The following is a 22,012-nucleotide window of genomic DNA, read 5'->3' on the forward strand; positions in this document are numbered from 1 at the left end:
AGGGCTATACAGCAGATACTTCCTGGTACCGAAAAAAGACGGGGGTCTCAGACCCATACTAGATCTAAGGCAACTGAACAAAGTGCTTGTGAAGCGACAGTTCAGGATGCTCACGACCAGGCAAATCCATGTGCAGATTCGCCAAGGAGATTGGTTTGTGTCAATAGATCTGAAAGACGCGTATTTTCAAATACAGATAGCGTCACGTCACAGGCGATATTTGAGATTCGCCTTCGAGGGCCAGGCATATCAGTACACAGTCCTGCCGTTCGGTTTGTCCCTAGCACCCCGTACATTTACGAAGTGCATGGATGCGGCGCTCGCACCCCTCAGAATGAGAGGCATGCGAGTGCTGAACTATTTGGACGATTGGCTGATTCTAGCGCAATCTCGCGCAGTGCTCATAGAACACACGACCATTTTACTCGATCACCTCGAGGATTTGGGTCTGAGTGTCAATTGGGCGAAGAGCTCCCTGTCACCCAGTCAGAAAATATCTTTCCTGGGCACAGAACTGGACTCACTATCCATGATAGCGCGACTATCACAACAGCGCGCGGTAGACATTCGACGCACAGCGAACTCTTTTCGCTGCGGCGCGTCTGTCCCGCTCAAGAGATTTCAGAAGATGCTAGGTCTCATGGCCTCAGCATCGTCAGTGCTCCAGCTGGGTCTGCTCCGCATGCGCCCGCTGCAGTTTTGGCTGAAAGCGCGAGTCCCACGCGAAGCGTGGGCACCCGGTTTGCTTCGCCTCAGGGTCAATCAGAAATGCGTTACAGCTCTGAAACCCTGGAAAGCGAACGACTGGTACCAATCAGGTGTAAGCCTGGGGACTTCCTCGAGGGTGAAAGTGGTGTCCACGGACGCGTCCACCTCGGGATGGGGAGCGCTGCTCGAGGGCAGACCGTTCTTCGGCCAGTGGTCAGAACGGGAGAAGCTCCTGCACATAAACTGCCTCGAAATGCTGGCAGTAGACAACGCGCTGACGCGTTTTTGTCCCCAAATAAAAGGTCACCACGTCTTGGTCCGTTCGGACAACATGTCTGTGGTTCCTACATAAATCGCCAGGGCGGCATCAGATCCGAGAAACTGTACAGGCTGGCAGAACGCCTCCTGGTATGGGCTCAGTGCAACCTGCGCTCGCTCAGAGCAGCGCACGTGCCAGGGATCTTGAATATAGGACCGGACAGACTGTCCAGGAACAATGTTCCGGCAGGCGAGTGGTCTCTACACCCACAGACAGTCCAACTGCTGTGGAAGAAATTCGGCAGAGCGGAAGTGGACCTGTTTGCGTCTCAAGAAAACGCTCACTGTCAAGAATTTTTCTCCAAGAGCAGGAGCGCGCTGGCCCATGTGTGGCCCCGCCGCCCGCTCTATGCTTTTCCCCCCCGTCTCTCTCCTGCCTCAGGTGATAGAACGGATCAGGGAAGAAGGATGCTCAGTACTGCTGGTAGCACCGTTCTGGAAAAACCAACCTTGGTTCCCAGCCGTGATGCAGTTAGCAAGTACTACCCCGTGGCCAGTACCAGTGAGGAGAGATCTCCTCTCACAGGCCCGCGGCTCGATCTGGCATCCTCACCCGGAACTATGGTCCCTTCATGTCTGGGCCATCAACGGGTACATGTTGGACTCCCTAAAGGAGTATTAAACACGATCACGCAGGCTAGAGCTCCGTCTACAAGACGACTCTATTCTTCGAAATGGTCAGTGTTTTCGGGCTGGTGCACAGCCCGTGGTGTGTCACCCACAAACTGTGATGTGACAGAGGTGCTTTCCTTCCTACAAGAGCTGTTGGATGGGGGCAGGGCCCCCTCCACGCTCAAAGTTTATGTGGCGGCTATAGCAGCGTTCTCAGAAACAACGCTTGGTCAGTCAATAGGAAGGAACGATTTAGTCATCCGCTTCCTTAGAGGAGCTAAGAGACTGAATCCTCCCAGACCTCCCTCAGTCCCCGTATGGGACCTTTCTACGGTTCTGGAAGCCATGAAAGGTGCGCCATTTGAGCCTTTACAGTCAATCGATTTGAAACACCTGTCTTTCAAAACGGTGTTTTTGCTGGCTCTCGCTTCAGTGAAGCGCATAGGGGATCTGCACGCGCTCTCTGTGAGCGCGGCGTGCATGGAGTTTGGGCCCAATGACTCAAAAGTTATACTCAAACCTAAGCACGGTTATGTTCCAAAATCCCTCAACACACCGTTTAGGGCGCAGGTTATCTCCCTGTCAGCCCTACCGGTCCCTGATGAGGAAAGAGACGCGAGCCTCCTTTGCCCAGTCAGGGCATTACGAGCTTATGTGTCTCGCTCGTCTGTTTTCAGACAGACGGAACAGCTCTTTGTTTCGTTTAGCGGACGTTCTAAGGGACTAGCCGCGTCGAAACAGAGCCTATCCAGATGGATAGTTGATGCTATAGCGCTGGCATACGCCTCCAAGGGCATGCAGTGCCCTTTGGGTGTCAGAGCGCACTCCACGAGAGGCATGGCCTCTTCGTGGGCCTGGTCAAGTGGGATTGCCTTGCAAGATATTTGTATGGCGGCAGGCTGGGCCTCCCCGTCTACATTTATAAGGTTTTATAACCTAGAGGTTCCCGCCCTGCAGGCCAGGCTGCTGTCGGTCTAAACTACCAGTATTATCTGACCTGATGCGATCAGCTCAGAATGCTGCGTTTGCTGAGCACAGCTCAATGTTCGACAGTATAAAGCTGGGCAAACTGTGTAAGACCCACATTTTTCCCCATCAGTTCAGGCCGTACCCCGCCCTGTCTGTATGATGAAATTCGCGTCCCATCGACGCTACTTTATGTGGAAAAGTGAGGCTGCACCCCTCCCTCTTCCCGGACTCCCTGTGAGTTCACTGAGTGATTGTGCACTATATGTACCCCGGGCTTTCGCCCTTGGGTCTTTGGTGTCAGATCTCAACATGCACGGCGTTTTACATTGGGTCCCCTAGCGTAAGATATCTTACGCAGTACGAGAGACCTCTCGTAAGAGAACGTACTCGGTTACTAACGTAACCTCGGTTCTCTCTAGAAGAGGGAACGAGTACTGCGTATCTTGCCGTGCATGCACACGCTCTGATAATAGCTGCCTGCGAGCGATATTTATAGGCCTAGACCACGCCCATTTCGGCGGGACGTGACGCAGCGGGCGCGAAGTGCCCTGATTGGGTCTGACGTCACGCCAGGCCTCGCTCGATAGGCTGCTGCAGTTGCCGCAGAGCAGCCAATAGGCGCGCGAGCTGTCTCGCCTATGTCTGCATTGCTGCTGCAACGCGTTTTGCATTAATACAAAATTAAGGATAATTTTTGGCTTCAATATCTCGCGGAAAAGGATTTTCCCCTAGCGTAAGATATCTTACGCAGTACTCGTTCCCTCTTCTAGAGAGAACCGAGGTTACGTTAGTAACCGAGTACGTTTTTGTGTGTGTTCAAGTTCAGTTGTTATATATTATTTTGTAAAATATACACAATCTTAAATCTACCCCCAGAGTCATCCTTGTCTTCCCTCTGTGCTTGAAAATGTGGTGAATCTTAGTGACTGAAAAGATGATTCCTTGTTTATTTTACTTGAGTTATTATATTATGCTACATAGACCCAATAATTTCTCAACATTCCTAGGAACCAGGTTTAATTGCAATAAAGAAAGTAGTATTTGGGTGTAATAAAACTTAAAAAAAACCTCTAATGTAGTTAAAACTGGGTGGAAATACTGCCTTGGTGGCACTTTTTTCGGTCCTCCAACACTAGGGTCCTGGAAATGCGTTCCTGGGACTGCAGTTCTCAGACTCGGTAGGTGGCGCTGTCACAAAAAACTAGGGTCCTAAAAATGCGGTCCTAGAACTGGGGTCCTGAAAATGCAGCCTCCGAGACTGCAGACAGATAATATTGCATCTCTCACCTGTGCTGGCTTCTGATTGGTCAGCTCATCCAACGTCTTCCCAAACGCATCAGCCAGTGTGGCGTCCAGATCCCAGCAGCCTGACGCCTTTTGGAGAGAAACCAGTTGGAGTAACGGGTCCTTCTGAGGATCAGGAGCAGCTGAACACACAAAATTATATTGTTCATATTATGTGCATAAAATTAGTTTAGAAGGACCTTTGTCCTTTTTAAAAACATTCTAATAATATATAACAATAATAAGTATATTTAATAAATCAAGATAAAATCTAATGAATTTTATGACCTACTACATTTTTCAAAATGTTCAGTATAAAACAGAGCACACGTACAATATTGTATATCCCACAATGCAACGTGTTCCATTCCATTTCCAGTGACATTTGTGTGTGTGTGTGTGTGTGTGTGTGTGTGTGTACTGCATATACCATCACTCTTGCTTTGAGAGTTTGTCTGAACAGTCGGGGCGGCTGCAGTCTTAGAACCACGGCGGAAGAAATTCTGAACCTCTGCAAATGACAATAATAATCAATTATCATTAACCATGAGGTGACGCTGCATTTTTGTTTCACATTTAGTGACACTGCGTATTCATTGTATTACTTGTCATAAATCCGTTCAGTCTGGTTGCAGTCACTGAAAAAAAAAAAAAGAAGAAAAACTTCACTTTTTACCCTCAAGTGAAGAACAAAAAAGAACTTTCCCATGAGTGCATTGGGGCTTTTACCTTTTGTTGGCTTACAACAGTGAAATGTTTGCTCAGATACCCGAAACCCTTCACCTTTACGTAAATCAGGGTAACTCGCTGCCCAAAAAGAACAGACAACACACACAAATTTATGATATATTATTAAATGATTTGTATATAAAAAAAAATCTTATTATTTATTGGGGGGGGGGGGGGTTACCTTTCATCATTATTCCACATCGATCAAATGAACCTGAAAAACATTTGATTTCTCATATTATTGAGATGAACACAAAATTTCTTTACAAAATTGAATCATGACAAACAAATTCAGTCAAGTGTGGTTGAAGTTCAAGCTCAGTCAACATTTCATTACATACAAATAGCAGATTGAAATAGTCAAGTTAGAGTAAAAGCAATTTATACACACACAATAGAGTTTTTTTGGGGGGGGTGTGTGTGTGTGTGTGTGTGTTACCTTTCATCATTATTCCACATTGATCAAATGAACCTGAAAAACATTTGATTTCTCATATTATTGAGATGAACACAAAATTTCTTTACAAAATTAAATCATGACAAACAAATTCAGTCAAGTGTGGTTGAAGTTCAAGCTCAGTCAACATTTCATTACATACAAATAGCAGATTGAAATAGTCAAGTTACAGTAAAAACAATTTATACACACACAATAGAGTTTTTTTGGGCCAACTGGGGCTTGAGGAGTGGTCATGAATAAAGGCGGAGCTTATCTGAGTCAGGAGACGGTCAACACCGCTGCTCATTTCCCATTATATTATGTCAGGCTACCAGCTGACTTCAACATTTAAGACAGTTTAAAAACATTTTCAGATTAAAACTCACTTTCAGACACAAATAAGTGTTTGAAATAACTTCTTTGCGATCCAATTGGGATTCTGATCACCGAATGAGGCAGAAATATATTTATATGCGATGCTAAAGGCTACTAATGCTAACCATTGCAATAATAAATACACGTTTAAGGAAAATACCAGAGACTGTTTGAAGAACGTAGACAAATCATTTTATGATTATAATCCTATATTTATTTGGTTTCATGTTTTATCTGTCTCTTCCCTGTGCCTTTGTTGATACTGGAATAATATGTCATAAATGACATGCACTCCGGTTAACTCGTATAACTCATAACTCCTGTTATGAGTTATTGGGGGGGGGGGTGTGTGTGTGTGTGTGTGTGTGTGTGTGTGTGTGTGTGTGTGTGTGTGTGTTACCTTTCATCATTATTCCACATTGATCAAATGAACCTGAAAAACATTTGATTTCTCATATTATTGAGATGAACACAAAATTTCTTTACAAAATTAAATCATGACAAACAAATTCAGTCAAGTGTGGTTGAAGTTCAAGCTCAGTCAACATTTCATTACATACAAATAGCAGATTGAAATAGTCAAGTTACAGTAAAAGCAATTTATACACACACAATAGAGTTTTTTTTGGGCCAACTGGGGCTTAAGGAGTGGTCATGAATAAAGGCGGAGTTTATCTGAGTCAGGAGACGGTCAACACCGCTGCTCATTTCCCATTATATTATGTCAGGCTACCAGCTAACTTCAACATTTAAGACAGTTTCAAATCTTTTCAGATTAAAACTCACTTTCAGACACAAATAAGTGTTTGAAATAACTTCTTTGCGATCCAATGGGGATTCTGATCACCGAATGAGGCAGAAATATATTTAAATGCGATGCTAAAGGCTACTAATGCTAACCATTGCAATAATAAATACACGTTTAAGGAAAATACCAGAGACTGTTTGAAGAACGTAGACAAATCATTTTATGATTATAATCCTATATTTATTTGGTTTCATGTTTTATCTGTCTCTTCCCTGTGCCTTTGTTGATACTGGAATAATATGTCATAAATGACATGCACTCCGGTTAACTCGTATAACTCATAACTCCCGTTTTCTTCTCGTGAAAGGACAACAGTATAGTGAAACGGGAGAGATCGCTCAAACCTCGTCAGATCGCATAATTTCGTGGAAAATTAATAGAAATGCTTACTCTTTCTAAAGAAATGTGATGTAAACATATGATATTTTATCAATATATTTCTTAATGTGTAGACCTTTGGATTTAAAAGCCTTAAAGGCTTGTTGTTTTGTGCATTCCTGTGATCATAAATAAATGGAAGCAGGTGCTTTTTATGTAAAATGGTAAACGGTTTGATGATGTGCACTCCTGATACAAATGAATAAATTAATGTCACGAAAAAAAAAAAAGGTATTGTAAAACACTGGCCAAATATCAAATGCCGGAATCTTAAGTCTTTAAAGGCACACTATGCAGCTTTCCGTTTTTGTCAAACAGCGACCCCTAGAGTCGCTGTGGAGTACTTGTATTTAACATTACTGTCGTAAATACCACTCGCGCAGAGCCGTCTCTGCACTCACGGCCTGATCCCTTCCGCCCTCTATACGCTGATTTCACGCAGCCGTTATTTTGAAATCGAAAGCGAGGCTCCGTTGGGAAGAAAACGCCTCGGTTACGACTGTAACCTCGGTTCCCTGAAGAGGGAACGAGCGTTGCGTCGAATTGACGCTATGGGGAACGCTTTGCGTGATGACGTCTTGAAGCACATGTAAAATCAGTCCAATGGTGTGGCGGAACGTCAGAGGCGGGTGACGTCACGTACCAGGAAGCTATAAAAGCCGGCCCGAAACAGAAAACGAAAGCTTCGTAGAGTCTGAAGTCGTGCTGACAGGCATGAAGGAGATATGGCAAGGTGACGCAACGCTCGTTCCCTCTTCAGGGAACCGAGGTTACAGTCGTAACCGATGCGTTCCCTTTCAAGGGAACTCGCGTTGCGTCGAATTGACGCTATGGGGAACGTCTATACCAACGCCACATAGCTACAAATGTCTGTCCTGTGTGAAATCAATTGCGCAGCACTAGGAAGACAAAACCTGAGACCCTGGAGTAGAGTCTAGGTCTAAAGAGTAGAACCTGACGAAGGTGTGCGGTGAGGACCAGCCTGCCGCATCACAAACGTCCTGTAAAGATACTCCTGATATAAGGGCCTTAGAGGCCGCCATACTCCTAGTAGAGTGCGACCGGACAGCCCAAGGAGAAGGCTGCCCAGCCGCCTCATAAGCAAGTGAGATAGTCTCAACCACCCACTTGCTCATCCTTTGCTTAGACACTGGACCTCCCTTGTTAGGGGAGCAATTAATCACTTTTACGCCACAGGGCAGCTCTGTGGACATATGCGTCGAACGCCCGAACAGGGCAAAGCAAATTATTCGCCTCCTGGTCCGATTTCGAAAGGGGACAGAAGGCCTCCAAGTGCCACGAAGGAAACGAGATACCAAAGGGTCTTTCCCCACAGACATTCCACCCAAAGGACTGTGGTAAGCACCAACGGCCGCCACATAAACCTTTAAAGTGGACGGGGTCAGACCTGCAGTGAACCGGTCCTGCAGGAACTCCAGAACTGTACCAATTGGGCAGTTGACTGGATCCAACCGACGGTCACTACACAAAGAGGTGAATTCTCTCCAGTTCAGGGCATAAAGTTTCCTCGTGGAGGGAGCTCTGGACTGTAGAATGGTCTCAACAACCTCAGTTGAGAGACCTGACTCTATGAGCTGGGCCCCCTCAGAGGCCAAGCCCACAGGTTCCACAGTTCCGGTCGGGGGTGAAAAATCAAGCCCCCTGCTTGGGACAGAAGGTCCCTCCTGACGGGTAGCTCCAGAGGATGCCCGTCGAGGAGGGACACAAGATCGGGAAACCATACTCTGCCCGGCCAGCGCGGGGCTATAAGAAGCAGGCAAACCCGGTCCCTGCGAACTCTTTCCAGAACTCCCGGGAGCAGAGCAACTGGGGGAAAGGCGTACAGACGTAGCCTCGGCCACGTCTGTACCATAGCATCCAGTCCCAGAGGAGCTGGATGCGTGAGGGAGAACCAAAGTGGACAGTGAGACGTCTCTCGAGACGCAAACAGATCCACTTATAATTGGCCAACTCCGTCCATATCAGCTCCACCACCTCGGGGGTGGAGCCTCCATTCCCCGGGCCTCGGCCCCTGTCTCGACAGAGTGTCTGCTCCTATATTCTGAACCCCGGGGAGGTAGGCTGCCCTGAGTGACAGCAACTTCCCCTGGGACCACAAGAGGATATGGCGTGCCAGATCGGATAATGGGCACGAGCGCAAACCCCCTTGGTGGTTGATATAGGCGACTACCGACGTGTTGTCCGTATGTACTAACACATGGTGTCCCCTGAGACCTGTGATAAAGCTCCTCAGAGCCCGGAAGACAGCTAACATCTCTAGGCTATAGAATGCCAGGAACGATGATGGTCTTCCCACAGACCTTGAGATGAGCGACCCTCAGGATCGCTCCCCAACCCGTGAGGGAAGCATCCGTCGTTAGCAGTTTGCGACGACAAGGAGCTCCCAGCACTGGGCCCTGGGACAGGAACCAAGGTTTCTTCCACATAACCAAGGCACGTAGGCATCGCCGCGTGACCTTGATTGTGCGAAATGGGTTGCCCCTCGGAGAAAAACCCTCTGGTCCTGAGCCACCACTGCAGGGGTCTCATGTGCAGTAGTCCAAAAGGTATCCCGTTGGAAGCTGCTGCCATGAGACCCAACAGTCTCTGGAACTGTTTGACAGTGAGTAGCTGGCCTAGCTTTACACTTTTCACAGCTGCAAGGATGGAATCTATGCGTGGCGGTGACAGGCGCGCCTGCATCGACACTGAATCCCAAACCACGCCTAAAAAAGTGGTCCTCTAAAATGGAGAAAGCACACTCTTCTCGGCGTTCAGCCGTAACCCCAACTCTTTCATATGGGCGAGAACAACATCTCGATGTTGAACCGCCATCTGATGCGACTGAGCTAAAATCAACCAATCGTCGATGTAGTTCATGATGCGAACACCCTGGAGGCGCAGAGGCGCCAGAGCTGCATCCACGCATTTTGTGTAAGTGCGGGGTGATAAAGCCAGGCCGAATGGAAGAACTCGATATTGGTATGCTTTGCCCCCGAAAGCAAACCTCAGGAACTTCCAATGACAAGGACGGAAATATGCGTCCTTGAGGTCTATCGTGACAAACCAGTCCTCGGACCTGATCTGTGACACGATTTGTCTCAATGTTAACATTTTGAACTTGAGCTGAATGAATGACTCGTTCAGAACTCGAAGATCTAAAATGGGACGCAATCCCCCGTCCTTCTTTGGAACTATGAAGTACCGGCTGTAAAACCCGGTTTCCCTGTCGGAGGGAGGTACATATTCTATGGCCCCTTTCTCTAACAGAGTGTTTACTTCCTGTTCCATAACCAGAACCTGCCCGGGGCCCACCACTGTGGGCAGGAGCCCCATAAACCGAGTTGGGCGTTTCTAGAAATGTATCTGATACCCTTTTGCCACGGTCTGCAGGACCCAACGAGAAACATTTGACAGTAGCTTCCACGCTGTCAAAGATTCTAATAGAGGTACCAGCCTCTCGAGACTGGTTTCTGGATTGTGTTGCTGTTGAGTAGTCGGTTCGTCGCCCTGTAACGGCGCACCGGCAGGGAACGACCGAACAGACTGCTCTAGCACCCTCCTCAAAGGGGGCGGGCATCCCGAGGCCACTACGTTTCCGGGTGGACCTTGAGATATGTGCTCGCCGGAGACCGCTGCGCCCTGTAACACTGGAGGCGGCAGGGTTGGCAGAACGGTCCCCTGAGGGCACCGAAGAGAGACGGCACCGTATTTTTCTCCTGCTGTTGAGTAGTCGGTTCGTCGCCCTGTAACGGCGCACCGGCAGGGAACGACCGAACAGACTGCTCTAGCACCCTCCTCAGAGGGGGCGGGCATCCCGAGGCCACTACGTTTCCGGGTGGACCTTGAGATATGTGCTCGCCGGAGACCGCTGCGCCCTGTAACACCGGAGGCGGCAGGGTTGGCAGAACGGTCCCCTGAGGGCACCGAAGAGAGACGGGCACCGTGAAAAGAGGTGTTAACCGCTCTGCTTCGGGGGGACTACCCTCATTTGTCCTGAGCCCTCAGACATCAGGACTTTTTCCCAGCAGCCTTCTTGGCGGTAATAACGGTCCGCAGATCCGTTTTACCCCTCGAAGACTGCTGGGTTTGAGAGCGCCCTCCGTGTCCCCGAGATTTTTGTGGGGGAGCACGGGAGGAAACGCTCTGTTTCTAAAGTGGCGCGGTGCTCAGCGCTCTTTTTAGAGGAGTGAGGCTGCTCCCGCTCAGCAGCCTCATAGAAAGAACGGCGGGGGAGAAGTTTCTGAAGTGCAGCTGCCTGTTTTGAAGCTTCTTGTGACTTCGCTACAGCACTATTAACTGCGTCTCCAAATAACCCTTGCGTGGATACTGGTGCATCTAAAAGAACATGTTTTTCTTTGTCCTTTATGTCACTTAAGTTGAGCCACAGATGCCTCTCAGTGGCCACCAGGGCTGCCATAGAGCGCCGATGGATTTAGCCGTCTCCCTGGTGGCCCTGAGAGACAAATCTGTGGCTCTACGCAGTTCAGACACCGTATCAGCACTAATACCCCCGCCATCCTCAGAATCACCCAATAACTCAGCCTGGTAAGCCTGCATTATGGACATTGTATGTAAACACGCTGCGGCTTGACCGGCGGCGGCATAAGCTTTATGAACCAGGGAAGATGTAACTTTTACTGGCTTGGATGGAAGTGCAGGAGCCTTCAGAGAAGATGCCGTTGCTGGAGAGAGATAGCTCGCGAGCGTCTCTTCCACCTTCGGCATCTCCCCATAACCATGCTCTTTATAATTGTGAATGGATGAATAGTGTGATGCTTGTGCAGTATACACTCGATATGACACTGGTTTCCCCCACGATCTCGACACCTCGGTGTGGAGATCGGGGAAAAACGGAAGGCTTCTGCACTGAGGCTGTGCACGAGATGGCAGGAAACGTTAGTCGAGCTTGCTTTTCGAACGAGCGCCCTGCCTATCTTCTGGCCACTCAATAGATAATCGCTCGACAGCTCTAGTGATAACATCAAGCAATTCTTCAAACGCATGAGACTGAGGTGGCGAATCCTCAGACTCAGCGCCAATACTAACAACGTCCAACTCCTCAGAGCTGGACAATTGCAGTATTGGTGCCTCCATCGGGGGGGAAGAAACCGCAACGCGTGCTTCCACACCCTGATGAGAGGCACTGGATCTATCAGAAGGAGGCTGAGATAAGGCAGAGCCCGTCTCAACATCCACTGATAGATCCATTTGCGAACCCCAGGTCTGTGATTGCCGCCGTGCCTCGGCAGCGGCGGGACCAGAGCCCTGGGGAACGTGATCGGGATTGAACCGAGCCAAGCGGGATCGGAGCGAACGCAATGGAAGCGCGTCGCAATGCACACCGTCACCACCCTCGAGTGCTGACTGGGCATGCTCCTCACCCAAACAAACAACACAAAGAGCGTGAGTATCACCTCCCGTTAAATAACGCGGGCAGGGATGGACACACACTCTAAACTGCTGCTTGCTCGCCATACTGAATATATATATATATGATATAGACAGACAACACCAAATATACAGACAGATTCACACAGAGCGCAACTGAAGACTCAGAAAGCTTTCGTTTTCTGTTTCGGGCCGGCTTTTATAGCTTCCTGGTACGTGACGTCACCCGCCTCTGACGTTCCGCCACACCATTGGACTGATTTTACATGTGCTTCAAGACGTCATCACGCAAAGCGTTCCCCATAGCGTCAATTCGACGCAACGCGAGTTCCCTTGAAAGGGAACCGGAAGTGTCGCCTTTAATCACAGGAGAGTCGTGAATGCGATGGCGTATTGTTGTGTTTAATGATGTTGTGTCAATTCTAAAAATGTACATACATTTCTTTCATACTTTAGACTATATACAGTGAAATTCATTTATAAATAAAATATTTTTTTTTATATATAATTCAGAATGTAAAAAAAGAAGCAGGAATGAACTATATACATATCCTATATTGAATATTAACATCCAATAGTGTAAATCGCGGCAGCAGCTTTAGGTTGGTAATCCAAGGCATTGTTGTTTATCTTTACTTCCGGGGTTCTTCCCACCGGAGCCTCACTTTCGATTTCAAAATGGCGGCTGCGTGAAATCAGCGTATACCGGTACCTGTTCAGTAGGATGGAAGCTGTCATGAGTGGAAATAAGGTGTGGCCCCTTTAAGAGCTGCGCGCGCCCTGTTGAACTGTCGGCAGTCTGTATTGTATGTGCACCTCGAACACCCCATGTATGCGGGTTATTTCAGTTTGATGCTCATTCTTATCCTACTTTTGTTTATCAAGTAAAGCTGTGGATGGTAGAACGGGTGACAGACAGTTACATGAGTTCGATTGGGGAATAAAGTGCAAGTTGTGAGATGCCAATCTCCTCCGTGAGTCTGTCTGGCCTCTGTAATAACTTCATCTGTGAGCTATCCCTATTTCTCCTCCTGACACAACGCATTACAAAGCGTCGGACATCGAACAGGCACAGATAACCTCTGAAGATGTCTACTAGTCCATCAACAATTTATTCGAGTCTGACTAAATAACGTAACGCAGAATGATTTTGGGCTCAGTGCTTGAGGTCCAAGGCTACTGGCCCCAGCCAGAACATTGTTAGCCCTGGCTCGCACTGGCCCGACAGTGGAAAAGCGGCTAATCGTCGCACTAACCGTATGTCTGCACTCTTCCCTGCAGCAGGGGTCCTTTCACAGTCTGTCTGCTGTCTTTATTAACAGCGATGAAGGCTGTATGAACACTGCTCACTCCTGCCTGAACACTGAGCTCCATTATCTTTCTCCTGATGTCCTCAACATCTGAATCACATGACCTCTCCTCCTGCTCCAGAGAACGGATCCGGGTCCGAGCCGCCAGCCGGTGGACAGCCAACCTGCAATGGCAAGATAGGCAAAAACTGTTTACTGGGATTCATTATGATCAAATAGCAGATGCAATTAAATAGTATCAAATTGTCAGTAAATAAACTACAAAAGTAAAAACTTAACTTTGATAGAGATGCACTAATATTAATTCTGGCCAATACCAATAAGCCAATAATTATTTTCATGTTATAGCTGAAAAACAATAATTGGCTGATATTAAAAAAGCTATATTATTGTGTCGAAAAATAAACAAAAACACTAAAATTGATAATCAAATGAGGTATCACTACCTATATTGTAATAGGTTGTTGATTTTGTAAAGAAAAAAAGTCTTAAAGTGTTTTTATTAAATAGAGGTGGGATCTGTTTATTTATGATTTCGTTGTATTATTAATATTATTATATTATGGTGTAAATTGATGTACTTGAAAACTAGCATGTGTTGCATGTAACATGTTACCCCAGCACTTGTTATAAATCTAGTCATTTAAAATGCGTTTTAGAGGCGAGTTGGTCTGAAGCAGGACTGGAGCTGTTGTCAGTGTTTGTGTGTGTTTGTGTGTGTTACCCAGTTTCCTCAGCTGGTTTGAGGCAGAAGTGGAGCTGGTTTGTTACTAGTTGATCTTTAAGCCTGTATTTGACCGTCACTGTTCCCTCAGAGCCTCCTGAACTCTATAAGAGAGCGAAAAGGCAGATTTATACCATCTAAACAAATGAGGGTGTGTTCACACTTGTAGTTCGGTTCTCTTGGTTATTTTGGTCTGGACTTAAAAAGATAATTATACATTTGGTCCTGATTCGCTTCACGTTCATATTGTAATTTTTAACACCGCACCTAAAGATACAAAACAAAAGGCTCTCATTATGTATATTTTACGATGGTATTTACCGAACATCCAAAACAAGGTATTCTGACCAGCTGAGAACTCGTGAAGAGCTTATAAAATGTTTAAAGGAGTCAAAACAGCGGCAGGAATCCCTCCGTCACACACACTAACACAGATTTGCAAGTGAGACGCGGTTCTGATGCCTGTACTGAACTGTGATGGGAAACATCATGACTATGACGAGAAAAACCTTATTAGGGTCGCCTTTTTGTGACATCAAGCCCTGGTTTTGGTTTGTTTAGATATCTTTGGTCCATGTTGCGTTCATATTTCAGTCAAATCACATCAGAGTTCATATGGAAGCGGACTGAGACCACCCTTTTCAGCGCTTGTTTATTGAGCACCAGGGTTCAGATGGCAGCGTTCACACTTATTCAAATGAACCGCACTAACAGAGCAATCACACCAGGGTTCATTTTAATCCAACCAAACATGTCAAGTGTGAACACACCTTGATTCTCATTAAAGAAACACATGCTATATCATCCTACCTCTCCTTTAAGTTGGGTGTAAATGAGTGCCCTTTGACCCTGGAAGAGCACTTTGATGGGTTGAGATAGTGTGTCAACAGTAATGCCATCTGGAAGGCTCCAATCCACAGAGATATTAAACACAGGAGGCTGCAGCGCAAACCTGAGGGACTGCATCACCTGATATAGTTTAAGAGAAAGAGAAACCATTGAGACATTTGACTAGGAAACATCTGTGCCTGTGAAATCCAGTGGAGAGCTTTACTTTGGGCTGCATGCGGTCGGTGCCTGTGATGAACTGAGCGTGACCAGATCCTTCCCTGGCCATTCCTGTGATGAGGGCGGTACTTGCACCCTCACCAATCGCGAATGAGAAACACCTGAAGACAATAAACTCTGTTACTGTAAGTGATGAAGAGATGAATGATGGGAAGATCAAACCCAGCAGACCTTTACCTGTGAGAGTGAACATGATGTTTCACCAGGTCCAGCACCTCTTTAGTGTTTCCCACCTCTCCATCAGTGAAGATAAACAGCTGAAGAGAGAAAAACATATGATTCATAAGCCTAGTTTATATTTTAACACGAATGTCAATGAGTAGTTGAGGTGCTGTCATACCTGTCTGGGGTGGTCAGGCTTACAGGGCTGACTGTAGATGTGTTTTAGAGGCTGTACAATCTCTGTGCCGTCCAGGTCTGCTTGCATTTCCTTCACTCTCTTCAGAGCTTGAGCCATTGTATCCTGACTGTACTCGACACTCTCACTGCAGTGAAACACAACCAGTCATCTACTCTCCTCTCACTTACCAAAATATAATTAGAATATTTTAAATGTAGTTACTAACGGGTAGAAAGACTCAAAACGAGAGCCAAATCCATAGATGTTGAAGTAGCATCCCATGGGCAGACTCTTCAACAGTAACAGCAGAGTGTCCTATAGAGAGACATGGAAACATCATGAAATAATTGTCTTAATAACTAGGCGGTATCTAATCAATCACCATTGAGTATTTCACTTCATCAGCAAAGCGGCTCTGTTTCTCTGGTTAGAATGTGTGAGAGAGAAATGGCAGATGAGGTTAGCCTCACTTCGTATATCAACCAATTTTCATTTTCATTTAAACTGCTCCTGCTGATAATCCAGCAGCTAGGAAGAAAAAGATTTTGAATATTTGATCACCAACAAATTTACCAAGCTACTACTTGGCTATTTTTTCTTTTGACATTAGACAATTTGAAATTTTAAGTGAAATTTCTGTCTAAAAGTAAAAAAAAGTCTGTCTACTCTATTTTAAAACCCATAGAGTTTGAGTACCAGAGTAACTGCTGCATTTCTGCTGTTAACGTGTTACCAAATACCGGCACATGTCTAATGTAAAAAGACCCAAAGGCACACTTAATTCTTACCCTTGCGCTTTCTATGCGCGTCTGTGCTCTTTTCCCATGATGCATCACTTCACCCATACTGCCTGATCTGTCCATCACGAAAATAAACTCTCCTTGTGTTGCCAGTGATGACATCACTTCCTCTGGGAATTCTGGGTACAAACTTATCATGACCACTGGGTCCCTCATCAGAGAGCCTGAAATAGAGAGAGAGAGTCAGTGAAACCTTGATCACTCAATCCCATAATGCCAGTGATCTGCAGGTCCAACCTGATGGGGCAGTGGCCACTCCTGCCTCCACTATAGCAGAGGGCTGATGGGTATCCTGATAGTACAGAAACAGCTCAACGTCCTTATCAAACATGTGACCAGGACTCAGATTCACCTACACACATAAAAACACATGCATAACACTGCTGTGCTCACACATCCAGATAAACACATGAAGACACACACAGTACCGTAGCCTGAGTGTGATCCGAGCGGAGGAACACTAGAGGATCCAGAGTGCAGTTGGACTCTAGTTTGGAGATGGGCTTTGGAGAGCTCACATGGACACTGAGAGTCAGCGTGTAGGGAACAGCTCCACATACTGCTGAAATCTCTGAGACTATACCAGCTACTGAACCTGACACACACACACACAGAGTATATTAGAATCAGCTTCTCTCCGCTAATAAAGTGTGTGTAGCAGCTGCTGTACCTGCTGGTGTGTATCGGGGGTTGAGTACAGCCGGCAGACAGAAGCGCAGCGAGTGGTCGGCCTGCACATCGAGCTCGGTGATGTAGATGATGGTGACGGCAGCGTTCTGACCCGGCGACAGACACCCGACACTCAGTCTGAACACATCAGGACTCTCTGCGCTCTCTTCCAGCAGAAACGCCTGCTGTCCAGAACTCACAGCATCATCATACTGATCCCTCGCCTGCAAGACACAGTTTTGTTACGTGGTGCAAAAAATATGCAAATGAATGTTCAGCAGACTTATATTTGGACTCACGGTTTCTCTGTCTTGCACCTCTGCCACAATCTCCTGCTCTCCGATCTTGGCACTGAAGTGGCAGACAGCAGCATCAGCGGGCAGAGGGAACACGAACAAGGCCTCCAGGGGGCGCTCTTCCTCATTCACATACAGCAGAGTGGAGGAGACTGTGGAGACATGATCCTGAACACGAACCTCCACTGAGATGCTCTTCAGAGGCACTGAGTCACACAAACCAACAGAACATCACAAATACACCTTAAATACAGCAGAACAACATCACAAATAAACCTTTACAGAGGAACATAAACCTCAAATAAAACAGAGCATCTTAAATACACCTAAAATACAGCAGAATATCACATCTCTCTGAGAGATAAATAAAGGGTTAATAGACTCCATCCCCATAAATAACAGAATAAAGGTGAACAGGAACAAGTGACAACATGCCCCGCCAGCTGACATTGAAATATACTTAATATACATAAATAGAAAAACCCAAATTCTGTTAAAATCGACGGTTATTCACCGTAAAGATAGTTTGCTGTTTCAAATTCAGATTTCTGTTGGCTATAAATCCGCAGTGCGCTGTTGTAGACATGTACATAATATGTCATTATCACTGATCTATATAGAATAACATTATATAGATCAGTGCTCATTATTCATTATTTGTGAATTCTGGTGACGCGGTTGGTCACTTAGATTAGAAGACTGAAACCAGTGTCATCTTGACCTGTTTGATTTATGGTAGTTTTTTTCCACAGCAAAGCTTTTGTCCGTCAACGCCCTATTCCACAAGTCGGGATTCAGGAATGTGAAAAATAAGCGTTATTCATTTTTATAATTTCCAATAAACATGCAAACCGCGTTAATGCAAAAACACCACAGCAACATATAATGGTACGTGTTAAGTTAGGAAACAGTAAAAGTAAACAGGTGAATTCATACCTAACTCGTTTTTCTCATTCACAAGACCGCAGTTCATCATTCTCACAGTTAGAGGAAATGACGATTTTACTTCCAATCGAAAGTGAAACTAAAACAATAAACCGAATGCCTTTAAATCTTCACAGACCGACTCATTTATGCGAGTAAATCCAGTGTTTTTGAACGTTTCTAATGACGCCAGATGTCTGTCGGGGGTGTTACACCAGATCTTATTCGGTTCTGTCGTGTTCGTGGATGGGCCGAGACAGCGAACTGATGACACAGCATTTTTCGGAGACACTGGGCGAAGCTGACATGAATATTCACGAGTTTAGTGTTAAAGCGCCACTGAAAATATTAGTGCACGCTCCTCGTATCACAGAAAATGTTTTCGGTGACGTCCCAGCTAGTCTATTAGACGTTGAATATACGTAAATCTTCAACGCCTAATTACGACTTTTCAACGTTGAAAACAGGTCGATCTTCAACATCTTGATGGAATATGTAAAACACTTTAAATTTATTTGAGATAATAATGAACATGGTTTGGTAGTTTGTTTTTCTCCGTTTTTTTTAGCATGTATAACAGACTTATCCTGTCTTTGATGATCAATTGAAAACACGTAGTCAAACAGTCCGGCCGAAACTACTTAATTGAAATCACGTCGTAAACCAGTCCATATTTGAAAGACGGTAATTGTTTACTGGGGTAATTGTGTTTCAGCGTCGAATGAAGTTTTGCTTATTTTCTAATAACTGTTTATGTATGCTCAATAGTGTCGTAAATGTAATGATTACAGCCACTGATTTGTCAGTGTTTGATAATTTTCTTGAATGTATCTGTGGTGGCATAATAAAGTTTCAGTGGTGATTATTTTGTCATTCCCCATTTCTCATTTGGTAGCCGGAGTAACTTCAACCAGACATTAGTATTAAATCACAATGAGAAGTGTTTGTCTTTGACATGCATGAATTAATTAATTAACTTTTTCCGCAAAACACACAATTATCTATATGGGTAGAAACATGGGGATTTGATGAAATTAGCAACCCTGCAGCACCTTCACAAGCTTACCACAACAACTAAAATACTAAAATTGAATTACAAGTGGTTAATTGAACAACATGCTGCAAACGGGTAAAACTGAAAATATTAGTGTATGCTCCTCAAATCGCAACTGTTTAATGGATTATTTCGAAATGGTAATAAAAGTGTCAATGTTAAGCATAAACTGCAACCGTTTACCTGTTTAAAACAATGCATAGTTTGTGTTATATGATAAATTGTCTCTTCTGTTTTGCCTGATTGATTACAGGCATTCGGATAATAAATAAGGGCAGAGCAAACATGAGCAAATAACCTATGCTGCTATTACTACAATATTACTTGGCTAATACACTCAGAGTGTTAACGTTGAAAACCATACAGAACCAACAGGACACATCTTTTTTTAACTTTTTATCATCTGATTCAAATTATTTTCAATTTCAAAACCGCAAAAACACAGAACAGAACAGAACAGTTTTTATGTGTGACCTGATCCATTTAAATGATTATATCTTGGGGGAAGAAATTATATAATAAAAAATTATATAATTTTTCACTTTGGTACAAAAAAACTCAAACGATCTTGCAGGTCACTCACACATATTTTTCCAAACTGGTGTTGATTTGAACAAATTAAATGGATTAAACCTTAAGGAAACAAGTAAAGGAAAAACAGTAAATGAAACTGTAACAGTTCTTCTGTCTTCTGACGGCACAGGAAGTGGAAACACAGACGTCTTCAGATTCCCAGAGTCTCTTTGGTCACCTGACATCCGAGCAGGACATTACCCACACACACACACTGAGACAGATCGCCCACTGAAACACACACACACACTCAAATCATCAGTGTGTGTCAAAGAACTGAAGATATTTGCTCAAGCGTCTCTTGATGAACGCTGACTGAGTGAATGTGGTCTGGAATGGAGATCTCACCTTTCTGAGAGCCGATCCATGACGCTGCCTTCATGGCCACAAACTGCCACTCGACCCGCTGGTCTATTTTACAGCCGTATAACCAGATCAGAGCCAGGAGAGTGGCCCATACTGACCCCTCCACCTGTGCACAAACCATTATACAATGCATTTGTGCTGGGCGGTATGACCAAAAATCCACATCACGGTATTTTTCTGGTTTCACGGTATATGAGGTTTTTTGTTGTTGTTTTTTTTTTAAGCATGACTGGGTGTAAAACCCATTTTTCACTGAGTGAGAGAGGAAATACTGCAGTAGATTGACTTAGAATGCCCTATTTTACTGTCATGAGTGAATATTGTAGAAATCCACACTAGTATTTATACAGGTTTGCAAGGCTGTTTACAAAGAGGTGCCAGCAGGAGGCGCTTTAGGAGTGGCAGAAATAGCGGTTTCCCCGGTAACGGCTGTACACAAACGCTGCTTTATCAGGAAAGATAAAGAAAGATTCAATCGTAATAACAAATTAACTTTTCTAAAGACCGTCAGTTCACTTCATATACATTCATATAAAAACACCCACGCCGCGTTTTGATTTTGAAACGTGCAGTGCTCATTCATGTGTATTCAATGAAGTCAATGCCAACCACAAATAGATTTTCCAAAAGGCTGTGTTGATATTGTGAACCAATGTATGGGAAACACTGTAATATAATTTGACAGCTATCAATTATAGTTTAACTTATCCATCTTCTAAGTCACGCTTAGTAACACGTGCATCACCACAGTGCAACAGCGTTCAGATCGTTATTAAAGCGACATACACCGGTATTGCGGTATTTAAAAAATTAATATCATAACAAAAATAAACACCGGTATTCGGTATGAACCGGTACACCGCCCAGCACTACACTGCATTTGTTACTGGACACAATCACCGCTGTCTTATTACTCATCACATCTCTCACCTGTGCTGGCTTCTGATTGGTCAGCTCATCCTCCGTCTTCCCAAACGCATCAGCTAGTGTGGCGTCCAGATCCCAGCAGCCTGACGCCTTTTGGAGAGAAACCAGCTGGAGTAACGGGTCTGCAGTTGAACACACATATAGAGAAAGAGAAGTTATATGTGCATTCAGTAACAAGTCCTTCTGGAGATCAGGTTCTACTATATTAATATAACAAATATAAAAATTATACAAATATTTATATTTAACACACACACACGTTCTTACCCAAGTTGTGAGACCAACGTCGCTTACCTAAAAGACAAACTCATTTCAAGATGCATATACTGAATATATACTGTTATGTGATAGAAACATTCTGACATTATAATTTTATACATGTTCTGAACAAATGTAATTGCTGTTGGCATGAGAGTGTGTATCCACAATGCTAACATACTGTGGGTGGTTTCTTACCATCTCCCAGACTAACACCCTACATCTGATAGCTTAGAAAATAACAGCACACCTCACCTCAACAAGCCACATGAGTTTAAGGGATTTGCTCATGTCTGTAGCACAAATGGTTCGACACGAGCATTCTGTGCTCTTGTTGAGTGTGGTTTGGTTCTGTAAGTAGCAGCTGGACTGCGCTTCAATCTCGTTCTTCTATTCACTGTGTCTCATTAAGTTTTTTTTTTTTTATAAATAAACACATTAAATGTACAGTCTTGATAATATGAAGAACTAAATTACTCAAATAAAATAATTACATGAACAATTAAATAAAGCAATAATTAAATGTACAAAATTTCACAAAACTAATACTACATTGGGGTGCCATTTACCCAGCCGTGACGTAGACTTGACCCGTGCCTGTGCGTCTACAGGAAGAGAAACCAAAGGTCAGAACAGATTCAGATCTGGAGAAACAGCCAAGAACAGACACATCCAAAAGAACTAACAAACAA

General features: G+C 44.9%; 1 protein-coding gene and 1 long non-coding RNA gene across 5 annotated transcripts in view; both read right to left on the bottom strand.

The window, feature by feature from the left end:
* The window catches only part of LOC309490087 (von Willebrand factor A domain-containing protein 5A-like), a 28,543-nt gene extending 9,787 nt beyond the window's left edge, over nt 1-18,756 (bottom strand). The window contains exons 1-20 of one of the 4 annotated variants that reach the window (XM_082159091.1): nt 18,155-18,755; nt 17,222-17,424; nt 16,924-17,146; nt 16,682-16,848; nt 16,491-16,605; nt 16,242-16,417; nt 15,680-15,768; nt 15,454-15,598; nt 15,291-15,370; nt 15,100-15,214; nt 14,856-15,014; nt 14,046-14,149; nt 13,268-13,485; nt 5,835-5,867; nt 5,060-5,092; nt 4,802-4,834; nt 4,621-4,698; nt 4,497-4,529; nt 4,322-4,402; nt 3,895-4,034 (exon numbers count right to left, since the gene is read on the bottom strand). In XM_082159091.1, coding sequence (XP_082015217.1) covers nt 3,895-4,034; nt 4,322-4,402; nt 4,497-4,529; nt 4,621-4,698; nt 4,802-4,834; nt 5,060-5,092; nt 5,835-5,867; nt 13,268-13,485; nt 14,046-14,149; nt 14,856-15,014; nt 15,100-15,214; nt 15,291-15,370; nt 15,454-15,598; nt 15,680-15,768; nt 16,242-16,417; nt 16,491-16,605; nt 16,682-16,848; nt 16,924-17,146; nt 17,222-17,424; nt 18,155-18,194 — 2,265 coding nt within the window. In that variant the 5' untranslated portion in view covers nt 18,195-18,755. Of the gene's footprint in view, nt 1-3,894; nt 4,035-4,321; nt 4,403-4,496; nt 4,530-4,620; nt 4,699-4,801; nt 4,835-5,059; nt 5,093-5,834; nt 5,868-13,267; nt 13,486-14,045; nt 14,150-14,855; nt 15,015-15,099; nt 15,215-15,290; nt 15,371-15,453; nt 15,599-15,679; nt 15,769-16,241; nt 16,418-16,490; nt 16,606-16,681; nt 16,849-16,923; nt 17,147-17,221; nt 17,425-18,154 lie in introns of all 4 variants that reach the window. The other 3 variants (XM_082159089.1, XM_082159088.1, XM_082159090.1) reach the window with 3 other exon arrangements.
* Nucleotides 18,757-21,077: 2,321 nt separating this feature from the next.
* On the bottom strand, nt 21,078-21,966 carry LOC309490136. Its single transcript, XR_014202597.1, has 3 exons — nt 21,890-21,966; nt 21,330-21,356; nt 21,078-21,184 (listed from the first exon to the last, which is right to left on the bottom strand). It is a non-coding gene; the product is annotated as an uncharacterized lncRNA (long non-coding RNA).
* Between the last annotated feature and the right edge of the window lie 46 nt (nt 21,967-22,012).

This window comes from Leuciscus leuciscus, assembly GCF_965113295.1.
Source record: "Leuciscus leuciscus genome assembly, chromosome: 25".
In the NCBI taxonomy this organism is placed as follows: Eukaryota; Metazoa; Chordata; class Actinopteri; order Cypriniformes; family Leuciscidae; genus Leuciscus; species Leuciscus leuciscus.